Source organism: Drosophila nasuta, chromosome 2R (genome assembly GCF_023558535.2).
Source record: "Drosophila nasuta strain 15112-1781.00 chromosome 2R, ASM2355853v1, whole genome shotgun sequence".
Lineage (NCBI taxonomy): Eukaryota > Metazoa > Arthropoda > Insecta > Diptera > Drosophilidae > Drosophila > Drosophila nasuta.
Genome location: NC_083456.1, coordinates 8,511,789 through 8,536,426, shown reverse-complemented (window position 1 = coordinate 8,536,426; position 24,638 = coordinate 8,511,789). Strand labels below are relative to the sequence as shown.

The 24,638-nt window shown below is 41.7% G+C and overlaps 3 protein-coding genes and 1 pseudogene across 3 annotated transcripts; all 4 read right to left on the bottom strand.

Annotated features, from left to right (window-relative positions):
* Positions 1-322: 322 nt before the first annotated feature.
* Positions 323-5,878, bottom strand: LOC132786404 (uncharacterized; annotated as a pseudogene).
* A 270-nt stretch (positions 5,879-6,148) lies between these two features.
* LOC132785452 (uncharacterized) lies at positions 6,149-11,313 on the bottom strand. Its single transcript, XM_060791558.1, has 6 exons — positions 11,071-11,313; positions 10,278-11,012; positions 9,906-10,139; positions 9,408-9,852; positions 8,322-9,356; positions 6,149-8,256 (listed from the first exon to the last, which is right to left on the bottom strand). The coding sequence occupies exons 1-6, from the start codon at positions 11,281-11,283 to the stop codon at positions 7,124-7,126; spliced, it is 3,795 nt and encodes a 1,264-aa protein (XP_060647541.1). The 5' UTR covers positions 11,284-11,313; the 3' UTR covers positions 6,149-7,123.
* A 761-nt stretch (positions 11,314-12,074) lies between these two features.
* Positions 12,075-16,344, bottom strand: LOC132785451 (uncharacterized). The gene is made up of 6 exons (XM_060791557.1): positions 16,081-16,344; positions 15,289-16,023; positions 14,917-15,150; positions 14,419-14,863; positions 13,333-14,367; positions 12,075-13,270 (listed from the first exon to the last, which is right to left on the bottom strand). Exons 1-6 carry the CDS (start codon positions 16,291-16,293, stop codon positions 12,138-12,140), a joined length of 3,795 nt encoding a protein of 1,264 aa, XP_060647540.1. The 5' UTR covers positions 16,294-16,344; the 3' UTR covers positions 12,075-12,137.
* A 2,284-nt stretch (positions 16,345-18,628) lies between these two features.
* On the bottom strand, positions 18,629-23,521 carry LOC132784955 (uncharacterized). The gene is given in 8 exon segments (XM_060790887.1): positions 18,629-19,582; positions 19,644-21,444; positions 21,509-21,742; positions 21,799-21,874; positions 21,876-22,534; positions 22,590-22,744; positions 22,805-22,882; positions 23,319-23,521. Coding segments are annotated over 7 exon segments (3,765 nt in total). The 5' UTR covers positions 22,845-22,882; positions 23,319-23,521; the 3' UTR covers positions 18,629-18,782.
* Positions 23,522-24,638: the final 1,117 nt, after the last annotated feature.

Sequence of the window (24,638 nt, the reverse complement as noted above, 5' to 3'; positions counted from 1 at the left end):
TGTTTATGTTTATACAATTTTGTTTTGGTTTCGTTTCCAAACAAATCGGTAAAAAGCTTTGCTCTCCTCGCTTTTTTTCTTGGAGAGCTGAAAACATTGATTCATCAAATATCGACTGGTTTCGTATGTTGTCGTTAAGTTTTGGTGCGTATTTTTCCATTAACTGTAATTACTGTGTCGTGGGGTGTATAGAAAGGAATACAAAATATTATTAGAATTGTGTTAATGATGATAACACCAGTTTCTTACTTGTTTATTGATACACGTTTATTTTCAAAATATAAATTATTTAATAACATATGAACAAAATTGTTACAAATATTAAAAACTTATAATATTATTGGCAGAAGTTAAAATCGGCAACGTAAAAGAAAATTTTATGAACCATTAACAAATTCAATCTTAAATGTTTTTGTTGTTATGTATTTGACCTTCGTTTTATTTAATGAATGAACAAGAAAGCCACATTCGACTGTTTTGAGTAAAACCAAAATATTGCGGAAATATTCGCAAAATATACCAAAATAATACATATTAATTTTTTTTGTTGATCTATCTCATATAGTCTCTGAGATTCAGTGTTTCATACGGACAGACAGATATACGGACTTGGCTAGATCGTCTCGGCCGTTGACGCTAATCAAGAATATGCATACTTTATAGGGTAGGAGATGCCTCCTTCTAACTTTTACATACATTTCCTGCCGGCACAAAGTTATAACACCCTTCTACCCTATGGGTAGCGGGTATAAAAAAATAAGCTAAATGAAAATTTTTGTTTAAAAAAACGATCAGAAAATGGATAATGAATTGCATTATTCATCGTGATATGAACTAATATCATATATTGAATAGATGTCTTATAAGGCGTGTACAAATATTTCGATTTCTATTTCAGTGCAAATTGGCAAACTTCGCTCCCTGCGGAAAGTACAACTGTTTCTGGTGTTGTTGGTGCTCCAAGACGAATCCATTCCCTGGGAAGCCCAGCATCTTCCCTCGCAGATTGTATAGCATGCTGCATAGCAAAGAGAACTCCGACAGCTAAGCAGAAAGGTGGTTCTCCAATTGCCTTCGAACGCAGAAATCCAACAGAATTAGGACTCTTCTGCAACAATTCAATGCGAAAATCGATAGGTATATCTTTAGCACCTGGAGGATGATAGTTCCATGTACGATTTGTCAGAATGCGCCCTGTCTGACGGTCGTAAACTAAATGTTCCGTGAGATAGTAGCCTAATCCCATGACAAAGGCTCCTTCAACCTGACCAACATCAATGCTGGGACTGAGACTCTCGCCTGCATCTTCTAAAATGTCCACGCGTCGAATCAAATGATTGCCAGTCAAAATATCCAGTTCCAGTTCACTGAGACTCAAACCGAACACGGTATAATTAGGTTGATCCCCCCTGTTCGTATGACTCGGTTGCAATCAGACTGATCGATTGTGAAAATGCAGCCTCCACCACCTCCTCCCATTTGGCTTGGGCTCCCAACGTCTCCTTCACTGGTTGTAGACGCTTATTGAGGGTATCGCATGCTTTACGAACAGCTCGTCCAACACAGTCACTGGTCATTGAGTTAGCTGTCATAAAGGAATTGGCACCTGATATTGTGTTGCTAGCTTCGACACGCACATGATCCAGTGGCACTCCGAGAATAAAGGCAGTAAGCTGTGCCACCTTTGTATTTAATCCCTGTCCCACCTCAATACCTCCATGTGAAATTACCACAGATCCATCCGCATGATAGATGGCAACAGTTGCTGGATAGCACCAAGCAATCCTCACATTCAGAGGGAACTCCATTACTGATAATCCCAATCCTCGTTTGCGCCATCGATTCTGTGCATTGAACAAGTTGATTTCAGTTCGTCGCTTTCGATATTCCGTGGATGCCAGGAATCGAGGAAGTAGTTGCTGCATTTCATTATCCGGCCGAAGATTCACCAGACGAACGTCAGCTGGATCTAATTTGGCAGCAAACGCAATGTGCTCTATTGCAGTCTCGGTCATTGCGATGGCTATTTGAAAGAGATAGTTTAAAAAATTATAATAGTATTAATTTTCATTGTTAAGTAAAATTGGAGTAGATGGCCTTAGTAGTTTGCACTCCCTTCTTTTAGTTATTATATTATTTCTGTATAATAATTAAACACGACAATAAATAAATAATCTGAAGTGAACTTACACTCTGCTGTGCCTGGTGCACGAAACCAGGAATTACTTGCAGCGTCTGTTCTAATGGCCGTTCCTTTTGAATAAAAGTTTGCATCAGTTAAATTATAGACATTTCTAATAGCTCTTCGTGCCAAATTGAATACGACATTTTCATTGAGAGTACATCCCGCATCCTCGTAGTAGTTATTCGTTAATCGTCGAATGGATCCATTGGCACGCACCTGAAACTCATAGTCCGATCTACAAGCCCATCGCTTGCCATTCGATTCCATCATAGATTCGATTGTTTGCACAAACCGAGCTGGTCGATTCAGCTTGAAAGCAACAAGTGAACAAGCACATGCCACCTGATTAGACCGGGTTAGCTTTCCACCATAACTGCCTCCCACGCGTTTGACTTCCAATTGCACCTTATTGGTTTCTATCTTAAGCATACGTGAAATGCTAGCCTGAGTTACATCCATCCAATGTGTGGCACAATACACACGAAGTACTTCCTCTACAGGCACAACTATGGTGGTCTGAGGCTCAATAGTAAAATAGTACTGGGAGTCCAACTGTAAGATTCCCTTGCCTGTAATGTCGCCAGCTTCTGGCATAAGTTGAGATACTTCCTCTATCTTTATGGAGTTTGTAAACATGCGATCCTCCTTCTTCTCTGCAATCACAGCATTCATACTTGTGTAGATCTTTACTTGATCGTTGACATAAGTGACTTGTACCAATGAGGCTGCATAAATCGCAATATCATGACTGGTTGCAGCAATGACTCCAAGGGGCTGATCGTAGTATTTGACAAGGCCAGCGCAAAATATTTCCTCTGGCTCTACTGTAAATAGCGTTGTGTTGTTAAAGTTGTTGTCTCCAGGAATATCTTTCAGTGAGTAAAACGCCACTACACCCTTGCACTGAAAGGCAGCCTTGGTATCAATGCCTTCTATTGTAGCTCCAACTCTCTTTGCAGTGACGAATGCACAGTAAACAGCATTCGACTTGGTTAGCAGATCATTCACATACATGGCTTCCCCGGAACATTGAATGAGACCTAAAAAGAAGATTGATGAGTTCCTTAGACATTCAGGAATTTAAGACTTACCTTCAAGTTTCTGAACCACCTGCCCCACCGGGTATTTCTTGGGAATAGTCTCAAACGATTGTTTGCCCGAGGAGAGTGGACGTTCAAGTAGTTGTCCTCCACTTTGAAGACGCTCCCGAACCAACTCTTTAGGGGCAGACCCTAAGAGAAATTTATAAAACAGAGAGCAGGCCAGTTTCTGGCGGTATTCAGGAGATGCTTCTGGTGGCATTGCAACTGGCTGCAAAATCGTCAGAAGTTGTTCGAAGGCTTGCACCACAGTGCCATTGTCGTAGAGATCACGACCCACCAGGAACTGTTCTACATTTTTAGCGTGTACGAAGCCTGGATGAATATTTCCGAAGCAGATACGAGCCGATCCGACTATGCGACTTTGAATATTTTGCCATTCAATTAGAAATCCTCCATTGATATAGGCATGAACATTCTGGGCTCGGGGAAGAATCTATCAAGCAGGAAAGTATATTAGAACAAGTAAGAAAGCTACAGTCGAGTGTGGTCGACTGAGATACCCGCTACCCATTTTGAATAAAAGAAATATATTTTGCGGTATTATTCTCAAAATATACCAAATATACTACAAAAATACTAAAAATATACAAAGTAAATATACAAAGCAACTAAGACCCCTAGAAGGTAGGTGTTTTTACCCATACAAAGGTATTTCTTTAATAACTTCCACAATTTTTATCTAATCGGAACTAAATTTTCAGGAATCATAACTACTATAGTTTTTATTATTATTATAGTATATACCAAAATTCGAAACTCTAGCCTTAAAATTACGATTGGTTTTCGATTTTTTTGATTTGCGGGGGCGGCAGTGGGCGTGGCAAAAATTTGAAACTTGATCTGCGTGCAAACACAACAAATGCTATCGACAAATTTATAGATCTATCTCTTATAGTCTCTGAGATCTAGGTGTTCATACGGACGGACGGACAGACACACAGACGGGCATGGCTAGATCGTCTCGGCTGTTCACGCTGATCATGAATATATATACTTTATGGGGTCGGAGAAGCCTCCTTCTACCTATTACATACATTTCCTGCCGGCACAAAGTCATAATACCCTTCTACTCTATGGGTAGCGGGTATAATGAATTCCAAAGACATGGTGAACTAACCTTGTATGAGTTGAAAAGGTATTTGTCTTTGGGATACGCTCGCATTATAAATGCACCAATAACCAATTTGGGAGTGCGATCTTGAAGATAATCCAATAGGGTCATTACTCTCTGGGTATGTGCGTTGTCATGCACTAGGACTTGGGCATCAAGACTCTCAAGCGTGATAAAAACATCCGAAGGAAATTCTGGATGTTGCTTCTTTATAGAAATGTTGCCAGCCAGAGTTCCGTTCTGTGAATACAGGGTTTAGAGCATAATCTCTTTGTTTACTTACTTTCACTTTCACACTGCAATCTCGATCAGTCAGTAGTGGATTTGTAGCCAGCACTCACATTTCGGACTGGCACATTCGCGATCAGGTTGAAGTGTTGCCATAACTGAGTACAATATTCGAAACCGGCGCGACTTGTGGCCTGTTGGAAGAGCTGCATCGCATCTCAGCGATGTCAGCGACATGTTGGCTCCCAGTAGCAGATGATCAGACTCAATGCTGTGCTGCTTCAGCTCCGGCACCTCATTGATATCGATGTAGTGCCGAATACTCTTCGGTCTTCTGTAGACACCATGAGCTGTGTTTCCTCCCACCAGAATATACTCTTCTCCTGCGGGAACTTGATCTAAGGAAGCGAACAACTCTGTTAACGACTTGGGCCAATACCATTGACAATTGTCTTGGCATGGAAGCATCTTCCGGGAGCAGCTTCCACTTGAGCATTGACCAGTTCGTGGACACAGCAACTTGAAGGAATCCTCGATGTCCATACATTCTGCTGGCACCTCAATGGTGCTATCCACGGCAAAGGACTTCATGGCATCTAATATAGGTCGATAGCCGGTGCAGCGACAGATGTTTCCGCCAAAAGCATCCTCCACTTCGGACATGGTGACCACGCCTCCCTTACCTTCGAGGAGTCCGTACATGTTCATTACGAATCCTGGCGAACAGTAGCCACACTGAGTGCCATTGAGCTTTGCCAGACGTTTCTGTATGGGATGATAGCCGCTGCTTTTGTTACCCAATCCCTCGTCTGTGATAATGTCAACATCATTGCAGGTGTTGAGCAACATCAAGCACTATAGAGAAGGGATTGCTTAAAATACATTGCATTTCACTTTATTACTCGCTGCTTACTGAGTTGACGGCGTGGGTTTTTAATTCGCCAGTTACGGGATGACGACGCTGGATTACACAGACACAGGAGCCACAACCGCCTTCCAGACACATGTACTTGGTGGCAGTCAGGTGGAGATGTTCTCGAAGAAAAGTGTTGAGTGTGATGTCCACGACGTAGTCCGCCGGTTGGACCTCGTACGGAAATCCATTGACGTTGAATCTGATACTCATTCCTGCTAGTTTGGCATCCAATCGAAAAGTGCGAAGCTCTTGACCAGGCGCCTCTTTTTAAAGCCCCGAGTGGAATCTGATTAGCAAAAATTAGCCAAAACTAAACTGGTTCGCTGTGATAGCGAATAGCAATATAACTAGTGATCGCACGATTAATCATATGATACATATTAATCGATTAATTTGTTTCAATTAGCGATTTTATTATATCAAAAAATGGGTTTCGATTAATTGAATCATTAATCGATTATACTACGTAATAATCGCGACACTACAATTTTACGCGCAAAATTAAAGATTTAATAACATTTTATAATGGCACCGATAACCATCAAAGTATGAATATTTTTACAAAATGAATAAAAAAAAGTGTGTGCTTCCCTATTTGCACTTTGCTACCGGCAGAGCGTCTTTTTTAATAAATTTAATTTAATAACATGGGTTTTTCATAATAAGTCGTATAATGCATATTCATAAGCATAATATAACAAGAGTAATTTATGTATGTTTTTATTTTTAGTCTTAATTTAAAAAATCAGTGAATTTTTAATATTTAGCAGTAGTTTTTGACATATTAAACAGTCGTTAAACTCTTGTTATTCAAATTTGAATGGACAAATCTATTCAGTATTTCTGCAGCCTTGAATGGCTCCAAAACGCTAGGTGCTGATACATCTTTATTTTGATCATCGACGTTGTCGTCGCTATCATGTCCGTCATCTAATATATTTTTAAAAATACGTTCTGCGAAAGTTACAGACAAAGATTCTGCACTGACTGTTCCGTCGACGATGCCTGACCTTAAATCGACTTATCCAACTAACAGAACAATTAAGATATTTAATTTCAATTTTTCAAAAATTAGCTTTTTCCTGAAGCAAGAGTTGACGCTCTGACGCGTTTTGGCTTTAAGACTTTGTATCTGATCGCAACCAAATTTCAGGAATCACAATTAACATACTATGGTTATTATTGTATATACCACTCTAGCTTTAAAATTGCGCTTGTTATTCGATTTTTGTTGATTTACCAAGGAGCGGAAGTGGGCGTGCAAAAATTTGAAACAAACTTGATCTGCGTGCAAACATAACAAATGCTGTCTAAAAATTACAGCTCTATAGTCTCTGAGATCCAGTGTTTCATACGGACAGACGGACACGGCTGGATCGTCTCGGCTGTTGACGCTGATCAATAATATATATATTTTATAGGGTCGGAGATGCCTCCTTCTACCTGTGACATATATTTCTTGCCGGTACAAAGTTATAATACCCTTCTACCGTATGGGTAAAATGAATGAACAGCAAATGGATAATGATATAAATTGCAGACATGTCTTATAAGTAAGGCGTGTAAAAATATTTCGATTTCTATTTTAGTGCAAATTGGCGAACTTCGCTCCCTGCGGAAAGTACAACTGTTTCTGGTGTTGTTGGTGCTCCAAGACGAACCCATTCCCTGGGAAGCCCAGCATCTTCCCTCGCAGATTGTATAGCATGCTGCATAGCAAAGAGAACTCCGACAGCTAAGCAGAAAGGTGGTTCTCCAATTGCCTTCGAACGCAGAAATCCAACAGAATTAGGACTCTTCTGCAACAATTCAATGCGAAAATCGATAGGTATATCTTTAGCACCTGGAGGATGATAGTTCCATGTACGATTTGTCAGAATGCGCCCTGTCTGACGATCGTAAACTAAATGTTCCGTGAGATAATAGCCTAATCCCATGACGAAGGCTCCTTCAACCTGGCCAACATCAATGCTGGGACTGAGACTCTCGCCTGCATCTTCTAAAATGTCCACGCGTCGAATCAAATGATTGCCAGTCAAAATATCCAGTTCCAGTTCACTGAGACTCAAACCGAAAACGCTATAATTAGGTTGATCCCCCTGTTCGTATGACTCGGTTGCAATCAGACTGATCGATTGTGAAAATGCAGCCTCCACCACCTCCTCCCACTGGGCTTGGGCTCCCAACCTCTGCTTCACGGGTTGTAGACGCTTATTGAGGGTATCGCATGCTTTACGAACAGCTCGTCCAACACAGTCACTGGTCATTGAGTTAGCTGTCACAAAAGAATTGGCACCTGAGATTGTGTTGCTAGCTTCGACACGCACACGATCTAATGGCACTCCGAGAATAAAGGCAGTAACTTGTGCAACTTTTGTATTTAATCCTTGTCCAACCTCAATACCTCCATGTGAAATAACCACAGATCCATCCGCATGATAAATGGCAACAGTTGCTGGATAGCACCAAGCAAAACTCACATTCAGAGGGAACTCCATCACTGATAATCCCAATCCTCGTTTGCGCCATCGATTCTGTGCATTGAACAAGTTGATTTCGGTTCGTCGCTTTCGATATTCCGTGGATGCGAGGAATCGAGGAAGTAATTGTAGCATCTTATTACCCGGCCGAAGATTCGCCAGGCGAACATCAGCTGGATCTAATTTGGCAGCAAACGCAATGTGCTCTATCGCAGTCTCGGTCATTGCGATGGCTATTTGAAAGAAGGAGTTTAAGAGATTATAGCACTTTTTAATGTTGCTTGTTATGTAAACTTACATTCTGCTGTGCCTGGTGCACGAAACCAGGAATTACTTGCAGCATCTGTTCTAATGGCCGTTCCATTTGCATAAAAGTTGGCATCAGTTAAATTGTAAACATTTCTAATAGCTGCTTGTGTTAAATAAAATACGACATTTTCATTGAGAGTACATCCCGCATCCTCGTAGTAGTTATTCGTTAATCGTCGAATGGATCCATTGGCACGCACCTGAAACTCATAGTCCGATCTACAAGCCCATCGCTTGCCATTCGATTCCATCATAGATTCGATTGTTTGCACAAACCGAGCTGGTCGATTCAGCTTGAAAGCAACAAGTGAACAAGCACATGCCACCTGATTAGCCCGGGTTTGCTTTGCACCATAACTGCCTCCCACGCGTTTGACTTCCAATTGCACCTTATTGGTTTCTATCTTAAGCATGCGTGAAATGCTAGCCTGAGTTACATCCATCCAATGTGTGGCACAATACACACGAAGTACTTCCTCTATAGGCACAACTATGGTGGTCTGAGGCTCAATAGTAAAATAGTACTGGGAGTCCAACTGTAAGATTCCCTTGCCTGTAATGTCGCCTGTTTCTGGCATAAGTTGAGATACTTCCTCTATGTTTATGGAGTTTGTAAACATGCGATCCTCCTTCTTCTCTGCAATCACAGCATTCATACTTGTGTAGATCTTTACTTGATCGTTGACATAAGTGACTTGTACCAATGAGGCTGCATAAATCGCAATATCATGACTGGTTGCAGCAATGACTCCAAGGGGCTGATCGTAGTATTTGACAAGGCCAGCGCAAAATATTTCCTCTGGCTCTACTGTAAATACCGTTGTGTTGTTAAAGTTGTTGTCTCCAGGAATATCTTTCAGTGAGTAAAAGGCCACTACTCCCTTGCACTGAAAGGCAGCCTTGGAATCAATGTCTTCTATTGTAGCTCCAACTCTCTTTGCAGTGACAAACGCGCAGTAGACAGCATTGGAAGTAGTCATCAAATCATTCATATACTTAGCTTCCCCGGAACACTGAATAAGACCTAAAAGAAGAATTAATAAATTTCTAGATAATTAAAGTATTCCGAACATACCTTCTAGTTTCTGAACCACCTGACTAACCGGGTATTTCTTGGGAATAGTCTCAAACGACTGTTTGCCCGAGGAGAGGGGACGTTCAAGCAATTGTCCTCCACTTCGAAGACGCTCCCGAACCAACTCTTTAGGGGCAGACCCCAAGAGAAATTTATAAAACAGAGAGCAAGCTAGTTTCTGGCGGTATTCAGGAGATGCCTCTGGTGGCATTTCCACTGGCTGCAAAATCGTCAGAAGCTGTTCGACGGCTTGCACCACAGTGTCATTGTCGTAGAGATCACGACCCACCAGGAACTGTTCTACATTTTGAGCATGTACAAAACCTGGATGAATATTTCCAAAGCAGATACGAGCCGATCCGACTTGGCGACGTTGAATATTTTGCCATTCAATTAGAAATCCTGCATTGACATATGCATGAACATTCTGGGCTCGGGGAATAATCTGTCAAGCAGGAGAGTATATTAAAATGAATTCCAAAGACATGGTGAACTAACCTTGTATGAGTTGAAAAGGTATTTGTCTTTGGGATACGCTCGCAGTATAAATGCACCAATAACCAATTTGGGAGTGCGATCTTGAAGATAATCCAATAGGGTCATCACTCTCTGGGTATGTGCGTTATCATGCACTAGGACTTGAGCATCAAGGCTCTCAAACGTGATAAAAACATCCGAGGGAAATTCGGGATGTTGCTTCTTTATAGAAATGTTGCCAGCCAAAGTTCCATTCTGTGAATACAGAGTTTAGAGCATCACCACTTCGTCTACTTTCTAGTTCAAAGTCACTTTCTCACTGCAATCACGATCAGTCAGTAGCGAGAAAACAAGTTTCGAACTGGATCATCTGGATTTATGGCCAGCACTCACGTTTCGGACTGGCACATTCGCGATCAGGTTGAAGTGTTGCCATAACTGAGCACAATACTCGAAACCGGCGCGACTTGTGGCCTGTTGGAAGAGTTGCATCGCGTCTGTCAGCGACATGTTAGCGCCCAGTAGCAGATGATCAGACTCGATGCTGTGCTGCTTCAGCTCCGGCACCTCATTGATATCGATGTAGTGCCGAATACTCTTCGGTCTTCTGTAGACACCATGAGCTGTGTTTCCTCCCACCAGAATATACTCTTCTCCTGCGGGAACTTGATCTAAGGAAGCGAACAACTCTGTTAACGACTTGGGCCAATACCATTGACAATTGTCTTGGCATGGAAGCATCTTCCGGGAGCAGCTTCCACTTGAGCATTGACCAGTTCGTGGACACAGCAACTTGAAGGAATCCTCGATGTCCATACATTCTGCTGGCACCTCAATGGTGCTATCCACGGCAAAGGACTTCATGGCATCTAATATAGGTCGATAGCCGGTGCAACGACAGATGTTTCCGCCAAAAGCATCCTCCACTTCGGACATGGTGACCACGCCTCCCTTACCTTCGAGGAGTCCGTACATGTTCATTACGAATCCTGGCGAGCAGTAGCCACACTGAGTGCCATTGAGCTTTGCCAGACGTTTCTGTATGGGATGATAGCCGCTGCTTTTGTTACCCAATCCCTCGTCTGTGATAATGTCAACATCATTGCAGGTGTTGAGCAACATCAAGCACTATAGAGGAGGGATTGCTTAAAATACATTGCATTTCACTTTATTACTCGCTGCTTACTGAGTTGACGGCGTGGGTTTTTAATTCGCCAGTTACGGGATGACGACGCTGGATTACACAAACACAGGAGCCACAACCGCCCTCGAGACACATGTACTTGGTGGCAGTCAGGTGGAGATGTTCTCGAAGAAAAGTGTTGAGTGTGATGTCCACGGCGTAGTCCGCCGGCTGGACCTCGTATGGAAATCCGTTCACCTTAAATTTGATACTCATTGCATCTCCGTTGGCATCCAATTGCCAAGTGCGAAGCTTTTAGCCTTTCGCCTCTATTTAAAGCCCCGAGTGAAACCTGATTAGTAGTAATTATCCAAAAGCTAAACGGGTTCGCAGCGATAGACAAATACGATCTAACTGATACAGTGGCGAAAACTCCGTTCATGTTGAAGTCAATAAACTTAGTGTGGTATAAATTGCTCAAAATATAATTGTTGCAAAAAGATATTCACCAGGTATTAACTCATTGAAATCGGAAGCAGTAGTAACATTTTTAAAGAGAAAAAGCTCTTTTTTGTTTATTTTGAATCCATTTAATTTTTAATTAAATAAAAAGTTAGAGTCCACTGTGCGTACAATATTCTTTGCTCATTTTTGCAAATGATAATAAAATTTTATTACCAACAACGTGAGAGCAATTCGAAATGTTCAATATTAAGGTTCATAAGTAAGGAAATTTTATAAAAATGCTTTAAAAGTATTTGCTATATATTATTGTATTTTAATAACATGTAAATGTATTATTTATTGGGGATTATTTATCTACTTCATAAGCTAGTCTGTGTTCAAAAATATTTATTTTCAGTTTTAAATTTACCCTGGATTACCTGGGTTAAACCCTCAACGACTAATATTGTTCCAAATATTATATTTGATATGATATTAAAGTATTTACCTAAAACATGAATCTTTAAAATTTTAAATATAATAAAAGTGAATTTATTTGTAATTACAAAGATATTAAAATAAATTTACTAAGATAGAAGACATTAAGTAATAATCCAAAAATCTATAGTTATTTGAAAACCTATCCTATTGATTTTCTTTATTGATACTATTTTATAATTTATTATCTACTTTAAAGCGAATTGACGGACATCACTTCCCGCCGAGAGCACAACTGTCTCTGGTGTTGTTGGTGCTCCAAGGCGAACCCATTCTCTGGGAAGTCCAGCATCTTCCCTCGCAGATTGTATAGCATGTTGCATTGCAAAGAGAACTCCGACAGCTAAACAGAAGGCTGGCTCCCCAGTGGCTTTCGACCTAAGGAATCCAACTGGATTCGGATTTTTCTGTAATAATTCAATGCGAAAGTCAATGGGTATATCTTTAGCGCCCGGAGGATGATAGTTCCAGCTTCGATTCGTAAGTATGCGACCTGTCTGGCGATCATAAAGCAGAAGTTCAGTGAGATAGTAGCCTAGTCCCATGACAAAGGCTCCTTCTACTTGACCAATGTCAATGCTGGGACTGAGACTCTCGCCTGCATCTTCTAAAATGTCCACGCGTCGTATCAAATGATTGCCAGTCAAAATGTCGAGCTCCAATTCAATGAGACTTAATCCGAATATACTGTAATTTTGCTGATCACCCATTTTATAAATTTCTGATGCAATGAGGCTGATCGATTGTGTGAAAGCCGCCTCAACTATCTCTTCCCATCTTGCATTGGGGCCCAATCTACGCTTCACCGGCTCAAGTCGCTCATTCAGGGTATTACAGGCTTTGCGAACAGCAATTCCTACCAGTTCACTAGCCATTGAGTTGGCAGTCAAAAAGGAATTCGCTCCTGTAATTGTATTACTTGTCTCAATTCGCACACGTTCCAGTGGAATACCCAAAACAAAAGCAGCAACTTGGGCCACCTTCGTGTTTATTCCTTGGCCGATCTCAATGCCTCCATGGGTAATGACCACAGATCCATCCGCATGATAAATTGCTACTGTTGTCGGATAAGCTAAGGCTATGCTCACATTCAGAGGAAACTCCATGAGAGAGAGTCCCAATCCTCGTTTGCGCCATCGATTCTGTGCATTAAACAAGTTGATTTCGATGCGTCTCTTGCGATATTCCGTTGAAGCAAGGAATCGAGGAAGCAACTGAATCATTTTGTTGCCCGGTCGAAGATTGACCAGCCGAGCATCAGCTGGATCTATTTTGCAAGTAAAGGCAATGTGCTCCAGTGCAATCTCAGTCATGGCAATACCTTTTTATGATATAAATAATAAAAGTTTGTATATGGATTTTAGTAATGTTCTGTGAACTCACCCTCTGCTGATCCTGGAGCTCGACACCATGTAGAGCTCGCTGCATCCGTTCGGATTGCTGTGCCCTTCGCTGTGAAGTTTGTGTTGTTAAGATTGTAGACATTTGGCAATGCAGGTTGGGTTAGGAAGTCGACAACATTCTCATTAAGAGTGCAACCTGCATCCTCATAGTAGTTGTTTGTTAGACGACGAATTGTTCCATTCGGACGAACCTGAAACTCATAGTCGGATCTGCAAGCCCATCGTTTGCCAAGGGTCTCCATCATGGACTCAATAGTTTGCACAAATCGCGCTGGCCGATTTAGTTTGTAAGCAACTAAAGCACTGGCGCAGGCTGCATGGTTGCATCGAGTCACCTTTGCACCGTAAGCTCCGCCAACACGTCGCACATGCAACTGCACCGCATTCGACTCTATTTTTAACATACGAGCAATGCTAGTCTGAGTCACATCCATCCATTGAGTGGCACACCACACTTGAATACCCTCCTCGACAGGTACCACAATGGTGGTCTGTGGCTCAATCGTGAAGTGATATTGTGACTCCAACTCTATTATTCCTCGACCAATTATATCACCTGCCTCTGGCATTGGTTTTTGTACTTCCTCCACTTTCTTGGTCATTGTAAACATTCGATCTTGCTTCTTGGATGCGAGCACAGCATTTATACTTGTGTAGATTTTCACCTGATCATTAGCATAAGTTACCTGCACCAAGGAAGCCGCATAGACAGCCACATCATGGGTAGTTGCAGCAATTACCCCGAGGGGTTGATCGTAGTACTTGACACGACCATTAACAAATATTTCTTCGGGCTCAACAGCCAGTAAATTCGAATTGTAAAAGTTATTATCTCCAGGAATATCCTTCAGTGTGAAGAAGGCCACAACACCATTGCACTGAAAGGCAGCCTTGGTATCGATGCCTTCGATCGTGGCTCCGACTCTTTTTGCAGTCACGAAGGCACAGTAGACAGCATTGGAAGTGGTCATCAGATCATTCATATACTTTGCTTCACCAGAACACTGAATCAGACCTGAACAGAATATTGCTGAGTTCCATAGACATTAAAGTATTTAAGACTCACCTTCTAGTTTCTGAACCACCTGACCAACCGGGTATTTCTTGGGAATAGTCTCAAACGATTGTTTGCCCGAGGAGAGAGGACGTTCAAGCAATTGTCCTCCACTTCGAAGACGCTCCCGAACCAACTCTTTAGGGGCGGACCCCAAAAGAAATTTATAAAATAGAGAGCAGGCCAGTTTCTGGCGGTATTCAGGAGATGCTTCTGGTGGCATTTCAACTGGCTGCAAAATCGTCAGAAGTTGTTCGAAAGCTTGCACCACTGTGCCATTATCGTAAAGATCACGACCCACCAGGAACTGTTCTACATTTTGAGCGTGTACAAAACCTGGATGAATATTTCCGAAGCAGATACGAGCCGATCCGACTATGCGACGTTGAATATTTTGCCATTCAATGAGAAATCCTGCATTGACATATGCATGAACATTCTGGGCTCGGGGAAGAATCTATCAAGCAGAAGAGTATATTAAAATGAATTCCATAGACATGATGAACTAACCTTATATGAGTTGAAAAGGTATTTGTCTTTGGGATACGCTCGCAGAATAAATGCACCAATAACCAATTTGGGAGTGCGATCTTGAAGATAATCCAATAGGGTCATCACTCTCTGGGTATGTGCGTTATGATGCACCAGGACTTGGGCATCAAGACTCTCAAACGTGATAAAAACATCAGAGGGAAATTCGGGATGTTGCTTCTTTATAGAAATGTTGCCAGCCAAAGTTCCATTCTGTGAATACAGAGTTTAGAGCAACACCACTTCGATTACTTTCTAGTTCAAATTCACTTTCTCACTGCAATCACGATCAGTCAGTAGCGAGAAAACAAGTTTCGAACTGGATCATCTGGATTTATGGCCAGCACTCACATTTCGGACTGGCACATTCGCGATCAGGTTGAAGTGTTGCCATAACTGAGTACAATACTCGAAACCGGCGCGACTTGTGGCCTGTTGGAAGAGCTGCATCGCATCTGTCAGCGACATGTTGGCGCCCAGTAGCAGATGATCAGACTCGATGCTGTGCTGCTTCAGCTCCGGCACCTCATTGATATCGATGTAGTGCCGAATACTCTTCGGTCTTCTGTAGACACCATGAGCTGTGTTTCCTCCCACCAGAATATACTCTTCTCCTGCGGGAACTTGATCTAAGGAAGCGAACAACTCTGTCAACGACTTGGGCCAATACCATTGACAATTGTCTTGGCATGGAAGCATCTTCCGGGAGCAGCTTCCACTTGAGCATTGACCAGTTCGTGGGCACAGCAACTCGAAGGAATCCTCGATGTCCATACATTCTGCTGGCACCTCAATGGTGCTATCCACGGCAAAGGACTTCATGGCATCTAATATAGGTCGATAGCCGGTGCAACGACAGATGTTTCCGCCAAAAGCATCCTCCACTTCGGACATGGTGACCACGCCTCCCTTACCTTCGAGGAGTCCGTACATGTTCATTACGAATCCTGGCGAGCAGTAGCCACACTGAGTGCCATTGAGCTTGGCCAGACGTTTCTGTATGGGATGATAGCCGCTGCTTTTGTTGCCCAATCCCTCGTCCGTGATAATGTCAACATCATTGCAGGTGTTGAGCAACATCAAGCACTATAGAGAAGGGATTACTTGAAATAATTGCATTACATTTTATTACTCGCTGCTTACTGAGTTGACGGCGTGCGTTTTTAATTCTCCAGTAACGGGATGACGACGCTGGATTACACAAACACAGGAGCCACAACCGCCCTCGAGACACATGTACTTGGTGGCAGTCAGGTGGAGATGTTCTCGAAGAAAAGTGTTGAGTGTGATGTCCACGGCGTAGTCCGCCGGCTGGACCTCGTATGGAAATCCATTGACGTTGAATCTGATACTCATTCCTGCTAGTTTGGCATCCAATCGCAAAGTGCGAAGCTCTTGACCAAGCGCCTCTATTTAAAGCCCCGAGTGAAACCTGATTAGCAGTAATTAGCCAAAAGCTAAACTGGTTCGCAGTGATAGTGAATAGCAATAAAACAAACCAATTGTGCAAAAAAAAAGTGCATAAACTTTACAAGACAATAAAAAACTTGCTTTGTCTTTGAAGTTTATTTTCTGTTTGTGTTCTCTGTCCCATCGGAATCCATATGTAGAACTGTTTCAACTTCAATTATAAGCTTATCACTTAAATGCTGGTTCTTGCAATGTTTCGGCTTACCTAAGCTTAAAGTATTTAAAATTAAGCAAAAAAAAAACGTTAGTCTATTGGACTCGACTGTGAGATACTTATACAATGTTTTAGTAATACGAAAAATTAAAAAAAGCTAAATTAAAGTTCGTTAATTGATGGTAATTATTAAAAAAATGCAAGTGAAAAATATATCTTACTTCAACTGGGATCGAAAATGTAGGTTTGAAAGCTAAAAACCTTAAGTGAAGCAACAAAATTTTTCTGTTTGTAATACAATTTCTGCCTTGAGAATTGCGAGGTATGAGGTACAACGAAAATAATTAAATACCCCAAGTAATTAGAACTGAGAATAAGTCAAACGACAAATATATTATTTGGATTTTATTTTATAATACGAGTTTATACATTTCTTTTTTTTTGTTTTATGTGTTTCATTTTATGTATTTAATTACGTCCGATTTTATCTTGCTAAATTCTTTAGACGGCATTAAAGACTTTAATAGACAACTTCTTTTCAGTAAATAATATTAACGTATTGAGTTTGCTACAAAAAGCGCGACAAATGTTGAATACCTCTTTTGTAAATAATAAAACAATAAAATCAATAATTGCATAAAATTTGCATACGAAGTTTCCGACTTATAATATTCCATTTTAATGCTGATTTGCATATTTAACATTTTTACTACATTTGTCGTACTACAATTATGAATGCATAAGGTATTTCCAGCGCAAACCTATCTTTTCATTCACTTAATCGTTTTGATAAAAACCAGAATGTGCTTCGAATTAATCAATGTATTTTAGGTTTAAGTATGTACATAACAAATATTAAAAAAAAGTGTGATTGTAATGAAAACTAATCATATAAATGATTGTAAATATGTAATTTGAGAGGGTGGAAGTAGGCGCCTTCAAATTATATAGCACACAGAGTAAAAGCTACAGTCGTATTATCACGAATACTTAGAATTAGATTTTCTGGACCTGCTGATTAAAAATATAATATATACCTAGTTTCTATTGACAGTAAGTAATAACAACGTTATCAATCATGTAATTTTTGGTAAAATCTGTATTTTATATTTTATAACTTATTTCCCCTCCTCACCGTAAGCTTGCTGATGATCGCGCATTATTTACAACTGTCACTTCTCCCATCGCTCTGTAGATTGCGTGGCTTTGTTGTCTGCTCTGACTGAACAGAGAAATACTAGCAGAATAGCAGCAGCAATGCAGGCACTTGCTCTAATGATCAGATGGACAGTGTGGCGTCTTGTGTTAAAATTGTATTGGTGAGAGTTGCTTGTAGACTTGTAGAATGCTAGAGAGCACACAGCAGCCGCGCATATACCGACAGCTTGCACTTTATTATTAGCAAGCAGATGTTTTCATAGTATATTGAGGTGTAGATAAATTCTTTCGAAGCTAAGCTAAATGAATTCAGAGCGTGGTTTGGAATTTTATGCTGTTGTCTTCACCTTACTTCTTATTAATAATCAAATTGGTGGTGTTGAATCGTCTAAGCATTCCGTTGAAGTAATATGCAAACAGATATTGTTGACAAGTCGATTCGTATCTACACTGAAAGCTTGGTGTATTTTGGTATTTGCAACTGGGTAATTCTCTGAGGGATGTCGCGTGCAACCAGCTTTACAGTTACAAAAAAAAACATAAACTGAAACGATTTTAAAAATAAGAAAAGGTTATTTTTTTAGCTCTAAATTAGTACTTTAATTAGAGCTAAGAATGGTTTTGGAATTTTTTTTCTGTTTTGTTTTCTGTTCTGATAATGGCAAAAATTACTAAATTCGTACGCAAAACCAAAAAATGAACGAATTTATATATTTTATCGTAAAACAGAACAAGCTTCTAAAATCAATCTTAGCTCTAAAAATAGTGCTAATCCGAAGCTTTAAGAATAACCTTCACTTATGTTTAAAATTGTTTCAGGGTATGTTTTTTTTTTGTAACTGTAAAGCTGGTCGCACGCGACATTTACCAGAGAATTACCCAACTATAATTTTCATTAAACACTATACAGACAGTTTCAATAATATTTATTTGTATGAATAGTATTCAATCTAAGTTTACCCGCAACCATTTTTTTTTAATGAATTGGTAGCCTTTGCTTGCTCAGTTCTTCATTTTACAGTTGAGTGCTATTTTGCAATATATGCATACCAAAAATATGGTATTACTTAAGTCTAAACGATTTGACATCGTGACCAGCATTGAGCACCAATGTTTCAGGTGTTGTGGGCGCACCCAAGCGAACCCATTCCCTAGGCAGACCAGCATCCTTTCTGGCCGATTGCAGAGCCTGTTGCAGTGCAAATAATACACTGACGGCCAGGCAACAAGGCGGCTCTCCAGTTGCCTTGGAACGCATGAATCCAGCTCCATTTGCCTGCGGGTTCTGTACCATTTCAATGCGGAAATCAATGGGAATATCTTTGGCACCCGGTGGCTTATAGTTCCAGGTGCGATTCGTGAGCAATCGTCCAGTTTGCCGATCGTAAACCAATTGTTCACTCAGCCAGTAGCCCAAGCACATGACAAAGGCGCCCTCGATTTGGCCAATGTCGATGTAGGGACTTAGACTCTCTCCCGCATCCTCGAGAAGATCTACACGCTTGATTTGATTGTTTCCCGTGAGCACATCCAATTCGATTTCGGTCAGTGCCAGGCCATAGACATGATAGTTCTGCATGTCACCCTCCTTATAATGATCTGAGGCTATCAAATTGATCGAGGCGGTGTAAGCAGCTTGTACCGTTTCCTGCCAGCTCGCTTTCTCCTTCTTTACGGGCTGTAGTCGTGTGTTTAGCACACCGCAAGCTTTACGCACCGCGAAGCAAAGACTCTCGCTACCAACAGCGCCGCCAGTAACCATTGAATTGGCTCCATTAATAGTGTCAGAGGCCTCCACTTTGATGTAGCTTAGATCGATGCCCAATGTGTAGGCGGCAACCTGAGCAATCTTTGTGTTCATACCTATCCGAGGAAAGCAGAAAAGATAGGGAAAGTAAATAAAGATATGAATTAACTGCCATACCTTGACCCATTTCAATGCCACCATGGGTAACAACTACGGTGCCATCTACATGATAAATGGCCACCGTTGCCGGATACTGCCCAAAGAAGAAAACCGGATAGTCCATGACGGCAAGACCAAGACCACGTTTCATCCATCGATTGGCGGCATTGTGCGCTTCGATCTCCTTGCGACGTGCTTCGTATTCCCTTGATTGCAAAAATTGTGGCAGCAGCTCGGCCAGTTTGTTACCCTTGGCCATGTTAAGCAATCGCACCTCCGCCGGATCGCGTTGCACTTCAAAAGCCACATGCTCGATAATGTTCTCCATCATGGCGATTCCCTCAACGGATCCAGGTGCGCGACACCACGTCGAGCTGGGCGCGTCCGTGAGCACAGCATTACCGTTGATCTTGAAATTGCTGTCGGAGAAGTCATAACAGTTGGACGCCGTGCCCGTAGAGTGTCCATCGATGGGACTCTCGTTACCATTCCAGCCAGCATCTTCGTAGAAATCATTCTGCAATCCTACCAGCTTGCCATTTGCCAGCACATGAAACTCGTAGTCGGAGCGACAGGCCCAACGCTTGCCATTAACATCCATCATGGACTCGATAGACTGTACAAAACGCACCGGGCGATTCAGTTTGTATGCGGCGAGGGAGGCGGCACAGGCCACCTGATTACCCCTGGATATTTTGCAGCCATAGGCGCCGCCCAAGCGTCGCACCTGTAGCTGCACATCCTTGGCCTTCAGCTGAAGCATATGCGCGATCACCGACTGTGTGTGATCCATCCACTGAGTGGCCGAGTAGACCTTGAGCCCATCCTCGAAGGGCAGTGCAACTGTTGTTTGCGGCTCCAGCGTGAAGTGATACTGCAATCCCATCTGGAAGACGCCTCTAACGCTTTTATCGGGTGTAGCTGAGTACTCCAGTTTGCCGGGTGTTTCGCTGACAATGCGCAATATGCGGGAATCCTCGCGGGGCAACGTGTCCAGTACATCGCTTAAGCTGGGCCTAATTGTTAGCTTGGGATCGGGCTGGCTATAGCTAACCTTCACCAGACGTGCAGCACGACCTGCGCAATCCGAACTCAAGGCAACCACAACTCCCACGGGTTGCTTGAAGTGTCGCACTCGAGTGGCGCAAAAGATTTCCTCAGCCTCAAACCCAAAAGTCGGATCACTGAAAGTGTTCGCACCTGGTACATCCTTGGCACTGTAGAAAGCAATCACTCCAGGCTGACGTAGGGCGTCGCTAGCATCGATCTGCTCGATGTTGGCGCCTACTTTGGTGGCACCCACAAAGACGCAGTGCAGCGTATTCGCTGTGGTCAGCACATCGTTCATATAAGTCGCTTCTCCCGAGCATTGAATCATGCCCTCTACTTTATTCACTGCCTGGGTGACGGGATAGTTCTTCTTCTGGGTTTGATACACCTGTGATCCCGAGGACAGCGGTCGCTGTAGCAATTGACCCCCGCTTCTGAATGCATCACTAACCTCCGCTTGGGGCGCGTATTTCAAGAGAAACTTGTACAGTAAGCCACAGGCCAGGCTCAAGCGATAGGCGGGTGAAGCATCAGGCAGCACTTCATCCGGTTGAAGCAGGGTCGAGAGCTTGGTAAATATCTGCTCCAGCAGGGTGTCATCAAAGGGATTGCGTCCAGCAAGCAGCTCTTCAATTGGCTTGGCGTGCACAAAGTCCGGTCGAATGCCACCAAAGCAGATGCGTGCATTCTTCACTTTCGTGGGATTATCCAGCTCAAGAAGAAAGGCGGAATTCACATAGGCATGAGCATTTTGAGCACGCGGCATGATCTTGAGAAGAGTTTCAAACAAAAAAAGTTGTTCAGATATTTAAATAAGAGAGAAATATCCTTACTTTGTAGGAATCGTAGATGAATTTATCTTTCGGATATGACGGCAGCAGAAAGGTTTTGAGAACAACTTTCTTGTTTCCGCACTTGAGGTAATCCGCCAGGGATACTTCCTGTTCCTCTTTGGCATTCTTGGCCACCAAGACACGCACATCGAGCGCTTCAAAGCATATGAAGATATCCGATGGGAACTCAGGATGCTGCTTCTTGATGTTAATATTTCCAGCCAGTGTACCAGTCTGCACAGTATCACAAGAAATTAAATCAAGATCGACGATAAGAATGCGAATCTTACATTGCGCACTGGTACATTAGCAATCAGATCAAAGTGTTGCCACAGCTCCTGTAGATACTCAAATCCCGTTTGCCGCCAGCTGTTTTTTGAAGATGTCCATTGCTTGGGTGAGACTCAGATTGGCGCCAAGCTTCAGTTGAGTCGCATCGATGCTATGTTGCTGCAACTCCTCGATGCCACGAACATCGATAAAGTGCTTAATGTCCATGGAACGCCTGTAGATACCATGTGCCGTGTTGCCTCCAACGATCATAAACTCGTCTCCACTGGGATCCTTGTCGATGGCTTCAAAGAGCTCTTCCATTGTCTTGGGCCAATACCAATGGCCATTATCGTCACAGGGAATCGTTTTCCTAGCGCATTTACCGGAACATTGAGCACCAGAGCGTGGACACAACAATTCGAAGGAGTCTTCGATGTCAACACAATCCGATGGCAACGCAATGTTGCTGTCCACGGCAAAGGACTTCATGGCATCCAATATAGGTCGATAGCCGGTGCAGCGGCAAATGTTGCCTCCAAAGGAGTTCTCCACCTCGGCCATGCTTACCTGACCACCATTGGACTCAAGCAGTCCGTACATGTTCATAACGAATGCCGGCGAACAGAAGCCACACTGGGTACCATTGAGCTTGGCCAGACGCTTCTGTATGGGATGATAGCCGCTGCTCTTGTTGCCCAATCCCTCAGCCGTGATGATCTCCAGCTGGGTGCAGCTATTCAACAGTGTCAGGCACTGCAATTGAGTTTTTAGTGATGATCGATGTGGAGGTCGTGGAGTGAATACTCACCGAGTTGACGGCCCAGGTGCGCTTCCCGTCGCGCAACACGCACACACAAACACCGCAGCCGCCCTCCTTGCACATGAACTTTGTGGCCGTCAGCTGCGCATGCTCCCGAATGAACGTGTTAAGCGTGATGTCCGATGGCAGAGTGCTCAGATTGACTGAGAGTAACAAAATGTGAGTTAGGATAACTCAAAGTTGAGCAGACTTTAACCACTCACCTGTGTAGGGCTGGCCATTGATGGTGAATGTCGTCGACATGTTGGTGCAGCAACTTGGGATAAGATAAACGTCGTTAGCTGGGTATAAAAAAGGAAATTTCCATTGTAAGCATCGGGAGGAGCCAATTTTGAACAGTTAAATAAGCAACAATTAGATGGGTACAGTAAAAACTTGCACACGTCAGTCAAGTAATAAACTTTAGAACAGTCTTATAGGCAATTTGCCGCTCAATAGGAGGGCACAGCAAAAACTGGCAAATGACTGCTGAGTACAGTTATATAGTTAAAGAGCAGGATGGGTACAGTTGAAGTTTGCATACGTCAGCTACATAGGAATAGTTTAGTACGCAACAGCCAAATATCAACTGTGAACAGTCAATTAGTCTACAGTCTGCTGAGTACTTTATATATTTGTATACGTCAGCTGGGAACAGTCAAATAGGCAATTGTCGAATGTGATTAGTAAAGTGGGACACTGTCAACTGTGAACAGTTAACTTGGCTGCTGTACAAACCTTCAAACGTCTGCTGGGAACAGTCAATTAGGCAAACGTCAGCTGGGAACAGTCTGAGCAGACAAATGTCAAATGAATATGGAAGTGTTTATTCTTTGCTAAAAATAGTTCCGTTGTAAATGCTCTATGTATGAAGACAGTCCGTTAGCTTCTGACTTTGCTTCTTTTCACATCGATCGTCTGCACTCAACTGATCTTCGTTTTGCGTACTCACGATCAACGAGCCAGCTTCAATTCTGCAATTTTCTGCTCAGCTGAGAAAATTGATTGTATTTTTATTCAATGCGCCGCTGTATGTATGTAAACATTGTTTGTGTTGCATAAATTAACGTGTTTTTCATTCAAATTCTAACGTCTAACGCTGTTGTTGCTTAACCTTAATGAATATTATTGTTGCTGTTGTTGTGATGCTGTCTGTAATTTGCTCGGGTTTGTTTTGTTTTATCGTTCGTCAGTTGGGAGTCACGAAAATAGCAACAACACAAACTGTAGTGTGACTAGTTTTGATTTTAACGATTTGGTTGTGGATAACACATATTTATACGTACATACTACATATGTACGTATGTTTTTGCAAATAATGGACATTTTAAAATAACTTTGCAAGGCACCTGCAAACAAATAATCACATAAATTATTTATTCCCCCACATTTACATTATATTTTATTGCTACTGACACGTACACACACACATACACACACCTATGTATTTGTGTGCATTGTGTGTAAACAATGAAACTAGAGAATACGTTTTGTTATAAACTTTCCATGCTTACGAGTATTAGCTGCTAATTTGCTTTAATTCACCATTCCACTTTTTGGATTTCACAATACCACATACATACATATATACATATACACATATCTATGCAGGTTTTTGTGTTATATAGATTTCGTTATAATTTTATGCTGCACGTGAGCAACAATCAACGACATTGATTAGAGCAACTACAGTGACACACAATTGTTTATCATCTGCAAATAATATAATAGTTTTGTAATATTATTTAACATACAACATACAGATATATAGTATTTATTTGTATATTAAAATATAGTTCAAGATTATTTTATATAATATAACAATATTCATTTAAATAAAATCAAGATATTTTAGCGTTTTAAAGAAAATATATATATTAATCAAGTTCATTTGTAAAAATAAAGAGTATGTTTGTGAATATTTTGATTTATTAACTTTAATAGTTTATTAATATAATTGCAAAATTCAGTTTAATAAAAGAATGTGTTTTTGAAACTATAAGAACAAGTAAATAAGCTTTTCTATTAAACATTAAAAGAAAAGTAATGTACCATAAG